Genomic DNA, 21,642 nt, shown 5'->3' with positions numbered 1-21,642 from the left:
GGCTGGGGGCACTTTTTCAAAAATTTGTATAAAATAAACAGAGTTCCAACAAATGGTGGGACCTTTCCAACAACGTCCAACAAACCATTTACAACAGTTTTGGATTGTTTTTTAAACTTTAAAAAAAAGTTGGCCGATGGTGTGAAGTTAGCGGCACTTTTTCAAAAATTCGTATAAAACAAACAGAGTTCCAACAAATGGGGGGACCTTTCCAACAACGTCCAACAAACCATATAGAGCCTTTATGGATTCTTTTTGAACTTTTAAAAAAACGAAAATTATTTTATGCTAGAAGTTCATAAACAATTTTCCTTTTATATCCAAGATTTGAAACTTTATTACAAGGCTCTTAAAATATTTTTACAGTAGCAGGTGAAAAATAAAATAAATATATAGGCACAATTTTTTTTACAAGCGTTCAAATTTTTAATTTTGACAAAATGCTTAAAAATTCGTAAATTATTTTAAGCTAGAAATTCATAAAAAAATTTCTTTTTAAATCTAAGATTTGAAAATTTTGAATAATCTATAATATATCCTAGACACGACTTATCCGCCTTATTTTAATTGGAAATATTGTATATTTTAACTAAAAAGTAATTTGCAAATTTATGTAATTTTTAAAAATTAATTTGTGGTAACTCTCATAATATTACATTTTCAAATTATTAAAAATAAAAAGTTTATGTCTATAAATATTTTGAAAATTATATTTATATAATAATAAAAATATAATTATTAATAGTTTGTAAAAACAAAATCTTTTATGTTATTCTTTTTAAAACAATAGAACAAAATTGAGTTTTTTCGAAAACTGGCTTTTCGTAAAATTTCCATTTTCCTATATTTTTATATCCCCAATTATTTTTTACGTGCTGAAGTTTATTTATTTATACCCTCTCTCCCCAAGTGCCAATATTAGAAGTAATTTTCTATCAGAAACCTTTCTCAAAGTTTAAAATTATATTTTAAGAGTCAATAATGAAATTTATTATTATTATGTGAAAAATGTCAATTTCTTGGTGATTTTTAAAGTGTAACTGTTTTTTTTCAACCTACTCAATTTTTATATTATCAAAATACGAAGTTTTACTCACTTTAACTCACTAGTTTATAGATTAGACCATCTCGGAAATATATTATATGGTTAGTATGATTCTTTCATGTAGGAACCTTCATTGAAATCATTACAACAATGAAACTACCAAATTATTAATATGGTTGAATAAAACCATGAATAATTTTAAGTTAAAAATTAACATTGTTATATTATGCTTTTTTCTCTGTATTTTTTTAACATAAAAAAAATTAACGATGACGCGGTTAGTCATTAATCAAACTTTATGCAGTGAATCGGTAATTTAATAAACTATGCTGTGTCCCATATACACCCATTTATATTGTTTGATCATCATCAATCAAACGATGATATCTAATACGTGTTTTACTGTGTGTATAAAAGATAGTATTGGTTCATACACTACGATTTCAAATACAATATCGATAGTAATGTTGATAATCCGTGAGCTACTAGCTACTAACAGCGTTCATCAAATATTGTAAAAGCAAAATTCCTTATGCCTTTTTTGTATCAACAACAATATTATACTATGAATAAGAATTACGATTATATTCGATTCTCATTAGCACCTACTAAATGATACATAATATAATATATTATAATTACTTATATTATAAGTACGTTGTTGTTCTCATATTAACATACGACGGTATTGTGTAATTGAGTATTCAGCTTATTAGCATAATAATATTATATTGTATTAAACCAAATCACGGGTGACTTCTATAATTGGTTCGAGTGTAAATGCGACGTAATTGCGATAGACGCAGCTATATGTAGGAACCTTCTTAATAATAATATTATGTTGACTTGAGCGATCACGTGGTAAAATTAATTATAACGACGGTTGAGTGATATTCTGGAATGACAATATTACCTGTCGCATATTAATGAAGAGTGTGGTAAAATTACTATTATCCAATTTCGCATCATGTAAATTTTAGGGGACTTTATGCTTCGAAGATATTGTCATATTATTGGTTTTGTAATACATCATATGTACAACACTTCAATATATGTCATATCTCTTGTAGACAAGATTATTAGAAGATTATAGATGATATAATATATTATAGATAATAGATTATAATATATTAATTTGATTGCCAATTTTATTTTATTTTATTTTTTAAGTTTCATGGATTTTCGGATCTTTGAGTGCCTTTGTTCTCACTATAAAAACACAAATCCGTAAAATAAAATTAATCATCATATTTATATTTATATTATAATATATTATTAAACAATATTATGTGATGCATCTATATTATTTAGGTCATTATAATGTCCTAAAAAATGTCTTATAATGTAATGTACATTTATTTACAGTAAAATAGAGGTCTGTGAAGTTACAAATTCTTAATTTTTAAGTTTTCTCAATAGTATTTGTAAGCACCGCCTCACTAGCCTAACCTCTCAAAGCCAGCACTGGATTCTAGGTCATAGGACTGCAGCTCTAGCAAGAAATGTACACACTGAATTGTATTTATATTTGGATAGTTATTTATTTTTTATTTTTATTAATCTTTCAGAATGGATTTTTTTTTTATTGATCAAAATACATCGACAACTAGGCCATTAGTAAAAGAAATTTTTTATTTGTTACATTTTTAGTATTTTAAGTATAAATTTTCTACATTAAATTAAATTGTACAATTCTGTTTTTTTTTTAAGAATAAAATTAAGTTTTTTACATCCTGTGGGTTTGGTCAAAGTGCTTGACAGATTTGTTCAGATATGTGAAATTGATTTCGATACTGGTTGTATTTTTGACATTCAGTGATGATGTAGTTGACGGTTAAAAGTACGCTGCATGACTCACATAGTGGAGGATCGTCTTTACTCATCAAGTAGCTGTGTGTGACCAATTCGGAGGCGGTTTATTATGGTTTCATCTTTTCTATTGAGTTCAGGATTTTTCCATAGGTTTATGTTATTTTTTATTTTGTTGAGTGAATGGATTTTTTATATCAATCAATAGATAGTTAATAGTTACCTAAATAATAATTTAAGTACGCACTTAAAAAAATTTATTTGTAAAATGTATTAAATTCTATTCAGAAACATATTATTTAGTTTAACAGTGCAAAACAATATCTGATACGAGAACCACAGTACCAACCAAAAGTCTTAAAAGTGCAGCCACTCAAAAAGTGGGTATTTTTAACAAGGTACACCTTATATTCATTATTTGTGTCATTATTAACTGTCTCAATTTACTTCCTTTTATTGTGACTTAAGGATGAGTGACTTATGCATTTTAAATTTGTGCTCACTAATACTTATATATAAATTCGCACATACGATTTAAGCACGGTCAAAAACTTAGGAATGACAAAATAACTAGGTTTCGAAAATCTTAACCACAATTTAAAATTTTGTGAATAATTGAATATGGCTGATCTTACAAATTACCAATTAAGGCTCAACAATTACCTAAGTACCTACTAGTTATTGAGAAAACTAGAATTAAGAACTTTTAATTTTGGTAGTTAATTTCATGGACCTGTGGAGCGGCCATTTTTGAATTCTTTTTGTACTTGGAAATTTGTTTAAGTAACTAATTCATTTAATAATTAATTATGTATGTAACTTACTACATTTGTTAAGAATACTTTATGCGAGTTTATAATGATGTATTATACACAGTTATACTAAGTATAAAACAGTATTAACTATAGGTAAATGTATACACTTATTTCTTTACATGCAAAAATTAATTTAGAATTAATTATATATTGAAGTTAACAAACGTAAATAGTTTATGAATAATTTCAAGCAACTAAAAACGAAAATAAATAATGAGTTTAAAAAATCCCGTAAATATCTTACTCTTATATGAAAGTTAGTCTCAACGATGTGCGCCAAACGTAAAGTGCACGTAACGTAACGTTTGAGAAAGCAGCCTGTTTTTCTTCCCTACCCACTACTTTCATGACACAATTTACGTGTTTTTTCAAGTGGTGATTATATTCCACATTGGTCTAACAACTGCGCGTTCCGCTAAACTACGAACCATCTTGCAAATAATGAAAATTCAACTAATCGGGAGAGAGTGCAGTAAAGTAGATATAATGTCTATGATGATTGTTGGAGGGGTATATAAGAAGGGGTGATTTATATAGGGGTAATGTGTGCATTTAAAGGGGCGTTATCATTAAAAATCCATTTTACCGAATTCCGTCACATAAGACGACGATACGTCCATTATGGGTACAAGGGCACGTGCGCATACGACATGGATAAATATAATAGTTTATAACTGTATGTACATATATAAATATATAATATATATATATATATAGTGAGTGCTATATACTGAGCCGCGTCTGCGACGTTTGACACGGTCGACCGGCAACTGACCTGTGAAATACGATCGGCGGCGGACCGCAGAGGGACCCGGTCGGTGCCGCCACCGCCGCGGTGATTAATTGGGTATCGGTCCAGCGGACGGGGACCGAAAGTCTGAATGCGTATACCGTGTACGAAGCTACCACATCCACCATACCCGTATCTCGGCCTCATGCGCTCCTCTCGGTAGTGTGGGTGGAGGGTTGAGGGTGATTGCGCAGGGGTAGTGGTGCAAGGGATGGGACACTAGGAGTCGATGTGGGCTTACGTCGTCGGCGCCGTTTCAAAAATGTCACGTTCGCTAAGAGCTTACGCCGTGGTTGTGCCGGTTGTGGTGAGGGGAGGGAGTCTCCGTGGACTTATATAATAATATATGTACGCCATCTAATGCGGTAATACGCGTATTCACGGAATTATTGCCATCCAAGCGACCATTGGGTCGGTTATAGCGGTATTGATTTAGGATTTACGTGTGTTTCGTTATCATTTTTCTAGTCGATATCTTAGTAATAATCGTAATATTATACGGTTGTACGCTGATTATGAGTAAATTTGCGAATGACGACCTCAGTGAAACTATGATGGTTTTATTGATAGTTTTGTGGTCTCACTTTATTGTTTTCATTTTTAACAAAATGAACGGATAAATTATTTTCGAAAATGTTTTCAACTCACGGCTTGATTTATGAAAGTGAAATTTACACAAATAAATAATCAGTTAATTTAAAAAAATAAATAAATTACCTACTTCTTATTAATTATGTATGTGTTTATGTAATTTTATTTTAAATCATTGTACCTACATTTTTTTTTTTATTGATATCATTAACATCTACTTCTAGGTTATTCCCATCAACATTAGGTTTACATTACATTAACTTATTGTTTACAGTATTAGTTAAAGTTTAGCTTAAATAAAGTTAAATAATTCAGTTCCCCCTAGAAAGTTGATTATATTAATGTTTAATGAGAAGTCGGGACGTTGGGTTGTAGTGTTACTTCTAATTGTTGTGGTATTTGGTGTTTATTTCCTGAAACTGAATTTTTTGCATTCGGTTAGGTTTGACTGTGGTTTAATAACCAATTCAATGTTTACCGTGATTATCCAGTAAACAAATTTACTAATATTATAAAAGAATTACTATTTATTCAAATATATATTAATGTTGTAGGTTAGCATTTAAAACTCTGATAATTTGGTATGTATTTTAAAGTATATTTTTCGAGTCCAATAGTATGGTTTATATTTACATAATATTTATTTACCATCATAAAATAATAATTTTATTTTAATATGCCTTTAACGATACTTGATTTGATACTACTAGATAAAATTACAAATGTTTGAATAAAAAATTATTAAACTTTTCATGTATTAGTAATAAAGTTGTGAAAATATTTATTTAAAATATTCAAATAGTTTTATGAATTTATTTTTGACACGATCTTATTTAAAAACTTTTTACCACTACGTCTTTTTGGGAAAAGAAATATTATTTTTAAGAAACTAATTTTACGTCAATACCACTGTTGAATTTCAAATTTTGAAGAAGCAATATTAATTTTCTTTTTAACGCATTATCAAGTTGAATTTAGGTTATTTAAAAACTTATAACTATATTATGCTACACAAAAGCTAAATTTGACAAAACTGATGTTCAAAAAAATTGTAATGTAGCATAATATAGCACGTAACCACACAATTGCATAAATTATTACAAAACATATATTATGAAAAAAACTCAATATTCATTATAACTGCATTTTATTCATATAAACGATGCATTCGTTAAATAAGTACAATTACTAAGACATTTTATCATCCGTAACATATTTAATTTTTTTAATTTTTTTATACCAATGTTACTTTGATAAAAAATATTAGGAACAAGTATAATTTGAAAATAGTTTTTGTTTTAGTTATAATCTCTGCTATTAGTATCATAAATTCATGACTGCCAATGATATTTATAGCTTCAGAAGATATTATTCAACTTTGAAATATAAACAATTTATTATACTTGTCTTATTTTTATCGAATAAATCTATAATTTGAGTGAAATAAAACAAATAAATATCGTTCAGAAGCATACATTTTAATGTCAATAAGCATATTTTATTATTTTTAAGCCAGAAAAATAGAAATTAAATTAAGAGATTTCTTGTTCTTTGGAATAACATTTTTGATCTAAATTTATCATTATTAAAAATTTTTATTCCATAGCACTAATTACGTCTAGGTATATATTTAACATAAAACGTTGTTATTAATAAGCATCATACACAAGTAGTAATTTAACCTAAAATCATAGGTTTATTACTAACTTTTATTGACTTAAATATAATATGATTATAAAATATATAATTTGTCTTGAATTTTTAAATAACATGTTGACAGTCAAGAAAAATGTATAAATTAAATTCCAGGTATTTTATAATAAGTGTACTCGTGTTTCCTTTTTTATTATAATTACTATGACAGGAACATGAGGGCTGTTATCCCGTTAAATTCACGCGGATTATTTTCCCATCTGTGTTTTATTGCAACGTGTTTGAAAAAATATACCTTTTCAATCTTTTTAAATTAATGTTATAACATATAACATTTCATAAAAATTTAACTAGGTTTTTACAGAAGTGTTTGAAGAATATATGAGACCCATTATTTATTTTTTTTTGATTTTAATTAATTCTTCATCTATAAAATATATACCTACTCACTAAAAATTATTAATTTAATTAATACATCTAAAGCTGTTGAAATGATTTTTTAAAAACAAATTGTTATAAATAATTATTATACAAAGTAAACACAGACAAAATAAAATAAATTTAAAATACATGGTGTATAATGTATTATTGGATATTCGACAATATTTTCACTATAACCATTTCAGAAAAGGATAATGGTAAATTATAATTTTGAACTTAAAATGTTTACTGATATATTTTATTTTAAAGTGAACACTATTATACAACTTTATCAAAGTTACATTTTTGAGGACATTTCTGTCCTTGATCCTAAAAATGAATTATGAAAAAAGTAGGCCTAGTTTAATTAAGTTACTAATAGTAAAAAAATTACAATGGAACTAAAAATGTTGAAAATGTTAATATTAGTCTTTATATATAATATATTAAATAAATATCATTTCTATTAATAATGATCATTAAATAAGTGTTATAATTTTAAAATTACTTTACAACATTGATCAAAAATATAAACTTTTTTATTCTTAAAAATGCGTTCAGTTGATAAAAAAAATTTAAAAGATCACAGTTCAAAAACGTCCAAGACAAAATAATCCAACATTTTTATCACGAACAAATTATAATAGGATCTCAATCAGGCAGTCGAGTTAGATTTAGAGGTACCCAGTTCATGTATTTCAAATAAATTGGTTGGGCGTGGTTGACCCATTAAATGTCTTTAAATGTCCCTGATTTTTCACCTCCCAACTTTTTCTCATAATCACTTAAAACCAGTAAATTCTGAATTAATTATTTACCTCTCAATAATTAAGATATGTGCACATCAGAATTGAAATATAATATAATTATACAATTTTAATGGGTAGTCTAATAAAAGCAATTGATTCAAAACCGTACATTTAACAGTACAAAAAAAGACTCTTTATATTTATGAGCACAACAACTATAATAGTATAATTTAAATTAAATTTACAAAATGTATATTTTAGTTTTGTAGTGACGGTTAGGTACTCATGCACCGGTTCTGTCAACTGCCTTGCAGTCCCTGGCATTGTGGCCGAACGCATGGCATTAAAAGTACCTCTCCGGAGGGATGGTCCTTGCGCGCGCGCGGCACATGGTCCACACGATCGGGACCCTGGTGATGAGGACGGCCAAATGTTTGGGAATCTTAACCGTGGAAATCTGTTGACCTGAACGGGTGCCCCATATCCTGACGTAGATGACTTCCCTGTCGACTTTCGCCGCTGGGTCGTCCTGCCCGGGCATGGCGTCGCGGAGGGTCTCCAGCACCTCCTAAGCTGTGGCGGCTGCATCGATATCAAGAACTTCCACCTCGACCTGTAGTCCAAGCTGCTGTACCTTGCCAATGGAGTTACCGAGCCTAGATGGCATGGCGGAAACGATGTTTTTCGCGGTCAAGTTGGAACTCACGCCTTTCGGTAGTTCGAAAAGGAGACATCCGTCCCGCGTCTGCCTCATTGTGACGCTGGTCCCGATGACTTCTCCGGATAGGCCGCAATAATGGAGTTACCTAACAAAATAAATACCAAAACACTGTTTATAAATTCTTTACAAATGAATACCTTATGATTTACAACGACGTGGCAATAATGCAGCTATATTACCTATATGTTACGCTGTGTAACAAATTTAGTTTAAAATAATACATCTGAGACTTGAGAGCAGCTACTATTAGTTTATTAATATCATATCAAAAGCAAGTTATCTGCTGGATGGTTTTTAATTTGATGTATAAGTTAACTGAATTGCTGTAAACAATTAAATCCATAATAAGAAATAGATCCTGTAAAATAATATATATAAAAGAGTATTTTAACAAAAAAATAATCATATTTCATTCATCAACGATAATTGTTGAAGTATGAACACGTTAAACGATGTATATCTTGATAATAAATTAGTATCATCGTCGTTGCCACTGTAATAATGACCAATCGCCATGAGTTTCGTCTTTAATGTATGGATTTAACTTTTTTTCTATATTTTAGATTCTGAGCGGGGCGATGAATTTATTGATTTTACCATGATGTGTGTTTTTTTTGTGTGTCTGTCATCACGTTTTGGGGCAGTAAAAGTGCTTCGATTTTGGATTCCAGTACCTCGTTCGATCAGAAAGTGAATCTAGTTGGTACTTTGAGGAGTCAAAAGTAAAAAATTCCCAATATTTCTCTAAATAATCGGGATAAACAAACTAAAAATTAAGGGAAAAACAGGAAATTTTACGCACAATCAATTTTTGACAAAATCAATTTTGGTTTTTGATGTACCTTTAAAACAAATGACAATAGATACATGAAATTTTCACCAAATGTTTATATAAATATATTCTATCCACCATGCAATTTTCGACTTAAGTTGAACTATTTATACATAGGTATATACAATTTTCAATCATTATTAGTTTTCTTTAAATTAATATCGATAAAAATTTATTTTTTGGGTAGAAAAGCTTGAAAATTTAATACAATACTTATAAAATACATATTGTTACAATAGCAGTCGAAAAATAAAATAAATTCATGGTCACAATTTTTTTTTATAAGCATTCAAAGTTTTAATTTTGACAAAATACGTAAAAATCACAAAAATTCGCTAATTATTTTAAGCTATAAATTCATAAAAAATTTTCTTTTTAAATCTAAGATTTGAAAATTTAATACAAGATTGGTTATAAGTTTGTCAATCTTTAAAACAAAAAAAATGTCCACCGGAAATTCAAATTAAATTTTAACGAGCATTTGAAATTTAAATTTTTACAACATTGGATTTTACTGGATTTCACATTTAGCGATCTTCTTATTTTGACGTAACTCTAAAACAAATTACCGTACATACTTGAAATATTTTCACTGAATATATAGGCGTTTTCTATATTTGATACAATTTTCAAAATATTTAGATTTGTTTTGAGCTGTTTCCTGACACTTTAATTTTTCAACTTTTTAGGTTTTTTTTTTCTATAAATATTGATAAAAATTTATTTGTTGGGTAGAAAAGCTTGAAAATTTAATACAAGGCTCCTAACTTATTTTTACAATAGCAGTTGAAAAATAAAAGAAATATATAGTCACAATTTTTTTTATTAGCATTTAAAGTTCAAATTTTGACAACATACTTAAAAATCACGAAAATTCGCAAATTATTTTAAGCTAGAAAATTCATAAAAAATTTTCTTTTGAAACCTAAGATTTGAAAATTTTTAATAATATATAATATATCCTAGACTGATAAACCGTCTTCGCTCAAAATCGTTTTTCGTATACAATGATACTATATAATATACTATACGTATAATATCATTGGATTCAAATTTAATTCCATCCATTACAGTAACCTACTGTACAGCAGAGCGAAATCTACGACTTTTTTAAATTGTGTTGAGTCTATTTAAAAAAAAAGTATTTCATTGACTCTCATTCTAATCATCTGTATAAACCTGAGCATTAACTACTTTTCCATAGTATTTAAATTGTGTATTCTATATTATTCTCTCTAACAAAATTTATTGAATAAAACTCATGGTTTTTCATATACTGACAGTTTTTTTATAGTTTAATTCAAGGATATGCTGATATGCGATATTAATATTATGCTGATTGAAACAATGCATAGCTGCATACATAAAAAATGTAATTAAAAATTCATTACTTATTGATTATATATGTTTATACAACCTAAATTAAAAAATCGAAATTGTTTGAATAAAAAATGTATGATAAAATATAGGTTGTGTGTCTACATTTAATAATTTACAAATTAATTTAGTTTATTTTTATGTTACCAAGGACAATTGGTTATGATATAGGAATATTGATATAGTGCTTTACCAAATTAGTTATTAGGTTACACTGTTATAAAATGGTACTGCCCATTGGAATTCAAAAAAAGACCAAAGTGTACAATTTTTGGTTATTATACAATAAATTTATCAAAACTGTTAAACTTTATTTAACAAAAAATTAAACTCTAGTTTAACATAAGAAAAATTAGTTTTTTCGGTAAATTATAAATAAAATGTGTACATTTTTTTTTTTACAATAAGTATTTGGGTGTTGAAGAAAAAATGAAAAATTAATTATGAAAGAATCATAATATGAAACATATATAATGAATGTTACTCACTAATAATACTTTGAGTGCATTTTATATGGTTCATTGAATGTTAAATGTTTCTAAAAATAACAATATGCAAAATATTCGTCGACAAAAGTCATATAATATAATTTAATAGTTTTATTTTGTTCATATCACATGCAGAGTACAAAATAATGGTTTATAAAATGGTACATTAATGTTTTCGTTTTAATAACTAAAAATGTTATATTAGTTTCTATTTTTTTTATTTTACGTCAATCAGTAAAATAGTATATTAGTGAATTCTCTACACTCTTCAATATAGCGGTAAAATGAGTATTATTTTTTTTTTTGCTTCAAGTTTTAATTATATATCGATCTAGCATTGGTGCTCTGTTTAAAAATACTTCATGAACATAAATCTGCAATCTCCATTGCCCTTCTTTTCTTTAAGGTGACCTCGAATTAATCAAGTGCACCCCCGTGTATTTTAAGAGCATCGTAACTTTTGTATCGATACTCACACTCTGCGAGGGAATAGAAAACTAACATTTCCCTGGAAGATTGTACGCCGCCTGTCACACTCTCACACTATCAGTGTAACGCGACTTTTTGACGTCAAATTTATACGAATGAAGAGAGAAAAAAAAATCCTTATGTATACATCGGTTTGGGTAAATAAGAACCGTCACTAGTTTTTCATTTACATTTTCACCACGCCACCACTACATACGTATGTAAAATACGTTTCTCAACAGTAGAAAGAGACGGTCCCAAGCCAAATATATAAACTCGTCGTATTATGGATCGTACGTTTTTTTTCCTGATCCGTGTTAGAGTGTTCACTAGGCCATCGATACATTAATATCCATTTATACGATGCCGCACCACATTTTTCCAAACACACATTTTCTGTACTTGCAATAAAATAATAATAATAATAATAATGTATAATATAACTGTGCGATTCAAAATGGTTTCTGCGGTACAATACTCTATTGAAAAGAAAAACCGTCAGCGATTTTTTTCATAATCTGGAAATAAATATGTTTCATGCGCATACTTCGACGAATAACATTACGAAACGTTTATTTTAACGTTGCCGAATTGAACACTGTTACCTGAATAGTGATCCAGATGTGAATTCGAGGGAAGACAAATATAATCTATAGTAGCTAATATGATTGTCGACCCAATAATAAATGAAATAAAAACGATAATAATAATGTTGATAAAAAATGTCAAGAACTTTGCGTACTACCTACATGGGACGTCCACCATATCTTTCCCACCTAAGTCGAACTTCAGATACATCACTTGAGGCATGAATGATGTAATTTATATATTTATTACATTGTACAAGTACTTTTAAAGTACCTATATGTACATACTATATATTATTTTAATCGCACAAGTCGAAGAGCAGATTTAATGTCGTTAATGGAATCTTAATTGCATAGAATTTGTATTGTCATACTAAATCCACAACGTTGAATGTAACACTTGAAACTAACACACCGCAAATAAATATCCAGAGGCGTTTTCCGTAGTACGCATTATGATTTGTGAACGTATATAAACATTGTATACAACTTTACTGCATTACATGAATCAAAAAAGTATACGTAACAATATACATGTGTTTATGTGTGTGTATGTGTGCGAACGCACGTGTGTGTAAACAAAAATACAATGGCTCAGTAGATTCCGAGAAGCTAGATTATAATATGTCTTGGAATACTGTCGAAATCATTCGCATACATATATTCAATATTCATTTATACGGTTCGAGAACTTAGTTCAAACATCCATACATTGAGTTGCTTTTTGCAACATTTTCGTCACGATTGCCACTACCGAACGTACCGAACCACAATAATTTCGTTTTGATTGATATTTCATTGAATAAACAACCCTACACTGTTAAACTACGCGATAAATGTGTATGAAATGCGCGTGCCGTTTCAGTAAATCATAGTAGTTATAGTCCACCTGTTGTATTGCGGTTTGGCACGGCAAATATTAAAATAAAATAATAATAATAATCTATATATTATACGTTCATTATATATCATGTCTTATGAATAAAATATAAATCGCTTCTACTCTGAAGTTACAGAAGTAAAATTATGATTGAAAAGTAAAAATGCCTTTGATTTTTTTTTTACTACTCTTTTACAGGAATAAAATGTTTTGCATTATATAAATATTATTAGACTGAACCATCGGAAACGATATAAAATAATTTATATTTTCCAAATTTCATAACTCTAATAATTAATATTATATTTTCTAAGTAACTAGTATACCTACATAGTACATATCATAATCTTAACTAATAGATATTTAACTGCCTAGTTTAATTACACTGCAATATACTACCTCGTGGACATTTAAAATTCTGGGGATCATAATGAATATTCTATTTTTACCTTATATATATATATTTATGTACGAGTGTAAGAGTAAAATACACGTTTTTTGTGTACAATCTAAGAAATATAATCATTATTATCTTCCGCCTAATAGTGACGATAAACTATTAAAGTGTATCCGACGTTGGGAAATGACCAGTAGAATAATATACAAAAAAAATATTTTAATATGCAATATTAAAATATATGGAACAGGTTTTTTTTTATAGAACATAACAGAGTATTAATACTCACGTAAGAATTGATCTCTATAAAAAAGAGTTAAAAAATGAATTCATATTTTAATGAAAGATTAACTCTTAATATTTTTTGCGTGGACACCATTATATGACTGCCTGTAGTAAATTATTTCTAATAATCTTATTCTTCACTGTCTTGTTTCAGGTGATGGGAAAAAAAACTCAGTACCGGAAACTGGAAGCAAACCCGTCGAAAAACCTTTGGCTCCTTTGCGTGGTATCTCTACGGTGCTGCCACCGCGGAACACGTCCAACTCGACTACCATGGTTGGTACCTTGACCACAACAGAAGTATTGAACGTGACGCAAAGCAGCGCACTGGACGACACGCAACTCCAACGGACATTACTCAAACCGAAATTTTTGACAGAAAACTCGTCGACCGTTGTCGCGCAGACGGGAGCGTCCAGCCGGATATCCTGTCTCGTCGCCAACCTGGGTGACTGCGTGGTACGTCAAACACTGATCAAAAATAACATTTTTTCATATTTTTTTCACATTACATGACTAATGATAAATAATCATAGATAAAAATCAATTCAGTACACATTATATTTGAAAATAAGAACAATAACCATAATAATGATTTATAACACGATTATTATGGTTTTAATTGTGACATCGCTATTGGAATAGTGGTATACAAGTAGAATTTTTCAACTTTAGTATCTTATAAAATATTAAGGATAATAATATGTAATATATTGCAAACCAAATTTTTTTGAATGCACAATAATATTAAATATTACATTTTATGGATTTTGGATTTTATTATAGATTTTATTTTTTATTTTTAACAAGTGGATTTTTAATAATTATGCCTTCTGTAAAGTCCCTTTGTAATTTAATTTAAATACAAACATTATAATGTACAATATAAATGGTACAACAGAAAATATTGATCCATTCATTGGTTCGTTGAATTTCTAAAGTTGTTTTTCTTTTGTAAATTTATATTTAATTAAAAAATACATGCTAAAACCTATGTTATGTTATTAGGTCTTAAACTTGTATTATTTTAATTTTTTTAACTATAAAACTTGAATTCAAAACTAAATTACATCTTTCAAAAAAAAAAAACAAGCGAACCAGCAAACTAACAAACAAATTAATTAAATTTCAATAAAATTGTATTTTTTTTAATAAGTAAAGCGCCGTATAGATTTTGGAGTCGAATTTGAGGAGTACTTAGTTTTTTAAAAATAAATCTCACATTTTAATAGACTAAGAAATAAAAATAATCAGATCTCCTTAATACCTTGAACATTTTTATTACTTTTAACATGTGCTTTTTGTACTGAAAACAATAATTTAAAAGGCAAATAAAATAATCAAACATGTTATTTCTTTTACACGACAAGTTTGATAACTTTTTATTCAATACAATTTTTTTAATTTGACAGCAAACATAATTACTGCATATTACTTTGGATATGAACATATTTACTTTAAAAAAATATTTCTATTTTTTTTTTTGATTAATATTTACAATCAACCAATAAAACTAGGCTTTTAAAAATACAATAAACCATCATAAGAAAATTGTTGTTCAATGGACCTAGAACTTTTATAGAAACATAAAAATTTAAAACTTTATACTAATTAGACATTGACAATATTAAAGAATTTCTTGGTTTGTTTTTATAATATAAGTAAAGTGATGATTGTATAATATTTATATTTAAAAATATCGAAAAATGTTTTTAAACTTAATTAAATTTAGAAGAATGGCATATCAAAGTAACAGTCTTAGTACTTCAGTAAACTTTTGTAATAATGTAGTAACTAATATATTATGACAAACTCCCAAAAAAAAAGACAAAACAGTAAAATGTAATATAATATTGCGATCACACCCACGATTTAATCCTCTATATTATACAGACATTTATTTATTTTTATTTAAATATCATACACCAGTTTAGTTGTTGTATTGTTTACATATTAAACTGTTTTTATTTCCAGTCAAAAATATAAATATAAATTCCTAAAATATATTAAAATAGAATCTAATCCTAAATTTATATCGAATTTAATAATAAAATAAAATTATAACAAATATTTTCATTATTATAAAAAAAATAGATAATTTTATCAAATACTCAAAGTAATGTAATTTTTTGGGGGGAAGATTGGAAACTATTAGAGTAATCCGCTACAATCCATCCTATATCATTATTTAAAATCAAATTGATATATAGTATTAAAGTGTAGGATTTAATATTTTATATAATTGACAACTATCTAATACTACTATAATATTGAATTATAGAACCTATACATGCGTATAAACTGTCTACACACGTATTTTTTCATGAAAATGTATTTTAAGTGTATATTATGTAATAAAATATACCGACTACCAAAATATGAAATATGTATTTAAATACATACGAAATAAATCGATTTTTGTAGCCAAAGTAATAGAATAATATTGGGGAGTGTCCAAACAGAAAGGGAAAAATAACTGCAAAAATAAATGTAATTCCAAAATATACGGTCGAAACGTAGTGAACAGGGATTGAGAGGGAAAAATAATAAAATAACGAAACATACACATAACCCAAAAGAGGGACATAAAAATACTCGGGTATACAAAAACTGAAAATCTGCTTTTGAATTATTATTATATATTTGTATGTTTCTTCGCATAAATAAATTTTGATCATCAGCTAATAATTTTAGTTATATAATGCTATATCCAATCCGAATCTATATTAGAACACTAAACATTTTAATATTAAAAAATATATAAGTGGTGAATTGAAAGTGGTGTAGAGGAGGGTCTAGAGAACCCTTCAGGTTTTTTGTGGGTGGGATTAATATTTGACATGTACGTATTCACTACATGTAATTAAACAATAATATAAATAAAATAATAATCAGCAACGAGATAATCTGAATATCTAGAAAAAAATATTAACAAATATGCTTTACCTAATTTTTAATATTTAAAAAAAATAGACTGTTATTAAATGAATGATAAGTAACTAAATAATAAACATAATGTAATTTAACGTAAAGCGATGAATGATTTTTATTTAATATAATATATTTACATTTTCCCTATAGTGTTCAATGTAGGTACTGTACTAATGTGTTATATTAAAATATTTATTTAAATCAATTACAGTGTAAAATGTACATATAATATAAATATATTATATTATATAAATAATGAACACTGTTCATGTTATGTAATACAATATTGGATGGTCGGGATGACTAAAATCTTTGCTTATTGTGCTAAAAAAGCTTGCCTCGTTACTGATATAGGCCATATGATAAATATACTTAAAGTCAATAGTACATTATGTTTTTATTCATAATACCTTATAAATATATAGCATGAACCATAAAATAAAATAAATTTTGAATTCTACAATTATATTTATAGTAGATATCTGATTTTGTTTAACATAATATGTTATTAAATCATGACAACTTTACTTAGATCCTTCATACATATGCATTAAAATTTAGATAAATTTTAACGAACCATAATCTACGGAACATGAAAGTTAGCGGATATGTATTTTTCTTTATAGTGAGATATAAAACTAATGTTCCATGTAAATTGAAATATAGAACGATTTATTTTTTTTGGACTTGATATTATAATTGGCTTTGTGAAATATTTAAATATTGCATGATGTTAATTTACATACATATCATACGAATGACCGTTTACCATTAACTTTTTAGCGCCGAGAATTTATCTTAAAATAAAAAAAAACTTTTTAATTTAGAAAGTAAGATTATGCAAGTTTCCTATTTTGAATATTAGAAATCATTTTTATTCATTGAGTAGATGTTATTTTTTTCCAAACGATGATGTAGTCAATAAGCTGAAGTTTATGGTCCAATTAGATACATTTCTGTAAAATCAATGTATTCATTAAAATAGTAACTACGCGTATAACTATGACTATATTTTTTTCACTTATCATTTACATAGTTATACAGTCTGTATATACAGCACAAATATGTGTATGAGAATAACAACGTATATACAGTGACTTGAAGACGCGAGGAGAAAAATTCAGTGATGGATATTTGGGTATTTTTATAACGTTAAAAAAATAAACGACAACTGAATAATTAACTACATTTCAACAAAAATTAATATAAAATCCTTAGTTGATTATTGAAACTGAGTGGACTCTAATTAACACGAGTAGAAAACCATAATTTTATTTGTTGATAATTCAATACCTATTATAATATATGTCATATAATTTACTGTTTGTACATTTGTATGGATTGTAAATAAGAATAATAAATGTTATTTCTTAAAAAAATGTATAGATTATATAATAGGTAGTTTAAAATGCGAAAATAATGAAATTCTGATACCGAATAGAACATTTTTTTTTGCTTTCATTTTATTATTATTATTTTTATTTTTTATTTTTTTTATCAAAGATGACCCTCCGAATTATTGATGTTTTACCCTGTCGCCCACAGACATCGTTAGGCAACATTATGAACCTACCATTTTATGTGAATTGTATTACTAAAATATTATCCTGAAGTTTCCCTAGCGAACCACATTATTATTATTATATATTACGGAATTCTCGGATTAAAAATCTGAGCGTCAGAGTCCTGTTAGGAATAAAAAATGTTAGCTAATTGCAACATATATTGTTGAGATTATTAAAAAAATTCTCATCGTATTTAAAGATAATTATGAGTTATTTCTATAATCTATATGCATATGAAACATGGAAAACTAAAAGGTTAATACTCTATAATGACTTTAACATAGTATTAAAAGAGTATATACTCGTTCATATTTCAGATCATGAATACGATGATTATTATAATAAATTAAAAAACTGTTAATAAACCAATTTTAGTATATCTACTGGTTATTTTTTCAGCTATTACCTAATATTTTTCTTCTTCTAAGAACTTAATGTGTCATGGTTTAAAAGAAACATAGTTACAAATATATCTTAAACAAAAATTAGAGATGTTTCCATCATCATCTATCTATTGCACAAGCAACTTCTGAAATTACACCTATCGTATTTGAATATTTCATTGTCTTAGACGATGGTTTAGGAAAGTGTTTTCCACATTGAGACTCTCGAAATTTGATTGGACAAATGCAAACCAGGGCATGTTAATGATAACTTTTCATTGTGTTAAGTTCAATTTATGTAAAATATTTTAAAACGTTTAAAGTTAATAATTAATAATTAATTTTTTTTTAACTCAATTAGGTTAAAAGTTGTTTGGTAAATTGCATTTGACTTAAGTTCATTTTTTTTTTAAATATATAAATAGCTAGTAATATGAATTAAAATACCTAATAAAAAGGTAAATATGTATGCAATAGGTATCATCAATAATAATTATATTTTATCTATAAATTATAGAAACATAAAATGTATTAAAAGAAACTCGTTATATATTAAGTTGTGGTATCATGTCAATACCGTGAATCCAAAAAAACGAATGTCAAAATAGCGATGCCTAAAAAAGTTTATATTAGTCTAAATCGGTAAAGATATAGATAAAATTTATTTTAAAATATTAAGTTAAAAATTTTAAATTAACTTAACTTTAAATTTTTAACTTGCTAATTCCTTAATCGACGGATATTCCACATAAAAATAAATTTTACTGAATTCAGTCTTGAAATAATTTCACTGGAATACGAAATAATCAAATTCTTCTATAAAAACATAAAGATTAAAAAAAAAAATTATTGCTAATATTAGCAAAAAACTAAGGACATTACTTCTTATATTTTTCAATGTCATATATGTATATTATGTGAACAAAGATCTTCGACACTTAAAAACAAATTAATGAATTTAACTAACTTAACAAGCGTAAATTGGAAATTCAAATATTCAATCAAAAATAAAGGATTTGTATAAAAAATAATACAAGCTCAGTGTTTCCTGTTTTGTTTAATAAAATAAGTGATTAGTCCTATAATTCACATAGTTTGTAAAATAATACAATATTATTATTGTTAAAGTATTTATTTTGTATATAAAATGTAATAAGTTAAGTCGGACGTAGAAAATCAAAGATATTAAATATAAGTATAAATAATAAATCCAGATTATTGTACTGTAGGCACCTACTCCAGGTTTTTAAAAGCACTCTGGTATACTGTGAGTTTAAAAAGTGGAAAACCTCTGCTATGCAACTCTCAAAATGTTCGTACCACCCTATCTTAATAAGTTACTATCAATATTAGCTTAAAAATATAAAAACATAAGTGAATTTCCATTCGTCAGTGTTAAACTTACTTTAGTCGTGGAAATTTGTTATTATTTAACGAGTATTTTTAACAATCATTATAGAGCAATGAAATTGCAATTATTTTTGCCAAGTTCAACAACTGCCGTTACATGCATGAGTAAGGACACTGACATAATATATTATATAAGAGTAAAAAATTAACAACCTCATATGTTCAGCTCTTGTAGTGTAGATTCGTTGTATATTCATGAGGGTAGATAGTCGACTCTTGTATATAAACAATAATTAATGCAAGGACTGATTTCTACCCGTTTAAGATACAAAACCGTTTTATCAAAGTCTTCCAAAGCCGTTAACCATTATGTTTACCAACAAATGTGTCTTGTATGCGTGACTGATGTCCTCGCCATATTTCGTTGAATAATTTACAGGATGTGAACGTATATTTTGAATATCGATTGAGTTTGGTATGTAGGTAATCGTTATTAATAACAATGATTGCATGAGCATTAAAATAAAAGCTAGGAATAACATTATCATTTTGAATTCGCCTTAAATAATAAAAGTTGTTGTGTAATTCAACCCCGTTAAACAATTTTTATTCTACCAAAATTTTGAAACCTAAATTACAACCATAGTTCTGTTGCCAAAATGCTAAATAGACTCACAACAAGGGTGCAATTTATATATTAATTGCATTCTTCAGCTCTACAACGACGATTGGACGGTGAATGTAATTTAAGAAAACGACGCCTCTTTTCGTGATTTAATTAACATTTCACATGGTTATTTTACATTAAGGAATATATTTTTTGAAAGCTGAATATACAAGTTAGGCTACTCCTTGTACTGCTGTCGTGTATGTTACATGTTACAAAATAATGATTAATTGTATATCACAAGTTCACATAAAAAGCGTGTTACATTTATGCAGGTATTTCAAAACTTATTGAAAGATCTTTCTGCAGTTACTATTTAGTAAAATTCAATAAACTAAACGATAATGTTGGTGTTGTATTATATTTTATTTCTAACCATATATGGTTTATTATATGTATTATTATATGTATAGAATATTATGTACAGTTAAACGATAGTATTCATGTTTTCCGTTTTAATAAAATATAATTTTATCATGTCCCTTATTGTATACTTAGGAAAAATATTTATGCAAGTATAGTTTGCTACAATTATTTACTAACAATATTATTATTTATGAATTATATTTATTTTATTAAGGGTGAATAAAAATAAGAAATCAATTTATCAATACAGAAAAAGTTTATTATATCTCAACCTTCAACATCTATAGTAAATCCTACAGGAGCCTATCTATAGGCATTTATTTATACCTAAATGTTGTTATTTATTAAAATTAATAAAAACGCATTATACCGTAAACTATCGTAATGTAAAAACTCAAGGGAATAAGAAAAATTATATAGGTATTATTCTGTGATGCTAGATACTAGATACATAAAATATAAATCAAATTGAA

General features: G+C 27.1%; 1 protein-coding gene across 3 annotated transcripts in view; it reads left to right on the top strand.

Moving 5' to 3' along the window:
* LOC107173681 (uncharacterized) overlaps positions 1 to 21,642 on the top strand; it is a 447,370-nt gene that overhangs the window by 297,747 nt on the left and 127,981 nt on the right. For all 3 annotated transcript variants that reach the window (XM_089225025.1, XM_089225024.1, XM_015524309.2), the window contains one exon: positions 14,062 to 14,366. In XM_089225025.1, the coding sequence (XP_089081151.1) occupies positions 14,062 to 14,366 (305 nt within the window). The remainder of the gene's footprint in view (positions 1 to 14,061; positions 14,367 to 21,642) is intronic.

This window comes from Diuraphis noxia, unplaced genomic scaffold (genome assembly GCF_037042655.1).
Source record: "Diuraphis noxia isolate RWA-SAM2 unplaced genomic scaffold, SU_Dnox_SAM2 contig0003, whole genome shotgun sequence".
In the NCBI taxonomy this organism is placed as follows: domain Eukaryota; kingdom Metazoa; phylum Arthropoda; class Insecta; order Hemiptera; family Aphididae; genus Diuraphis; species Diuraphis noxia.
The sequence above is the reverse complement of the archived record's forward strand: the minus strand, read 5'-3'. Positions and strand labels throughout refer to the sequence as shown.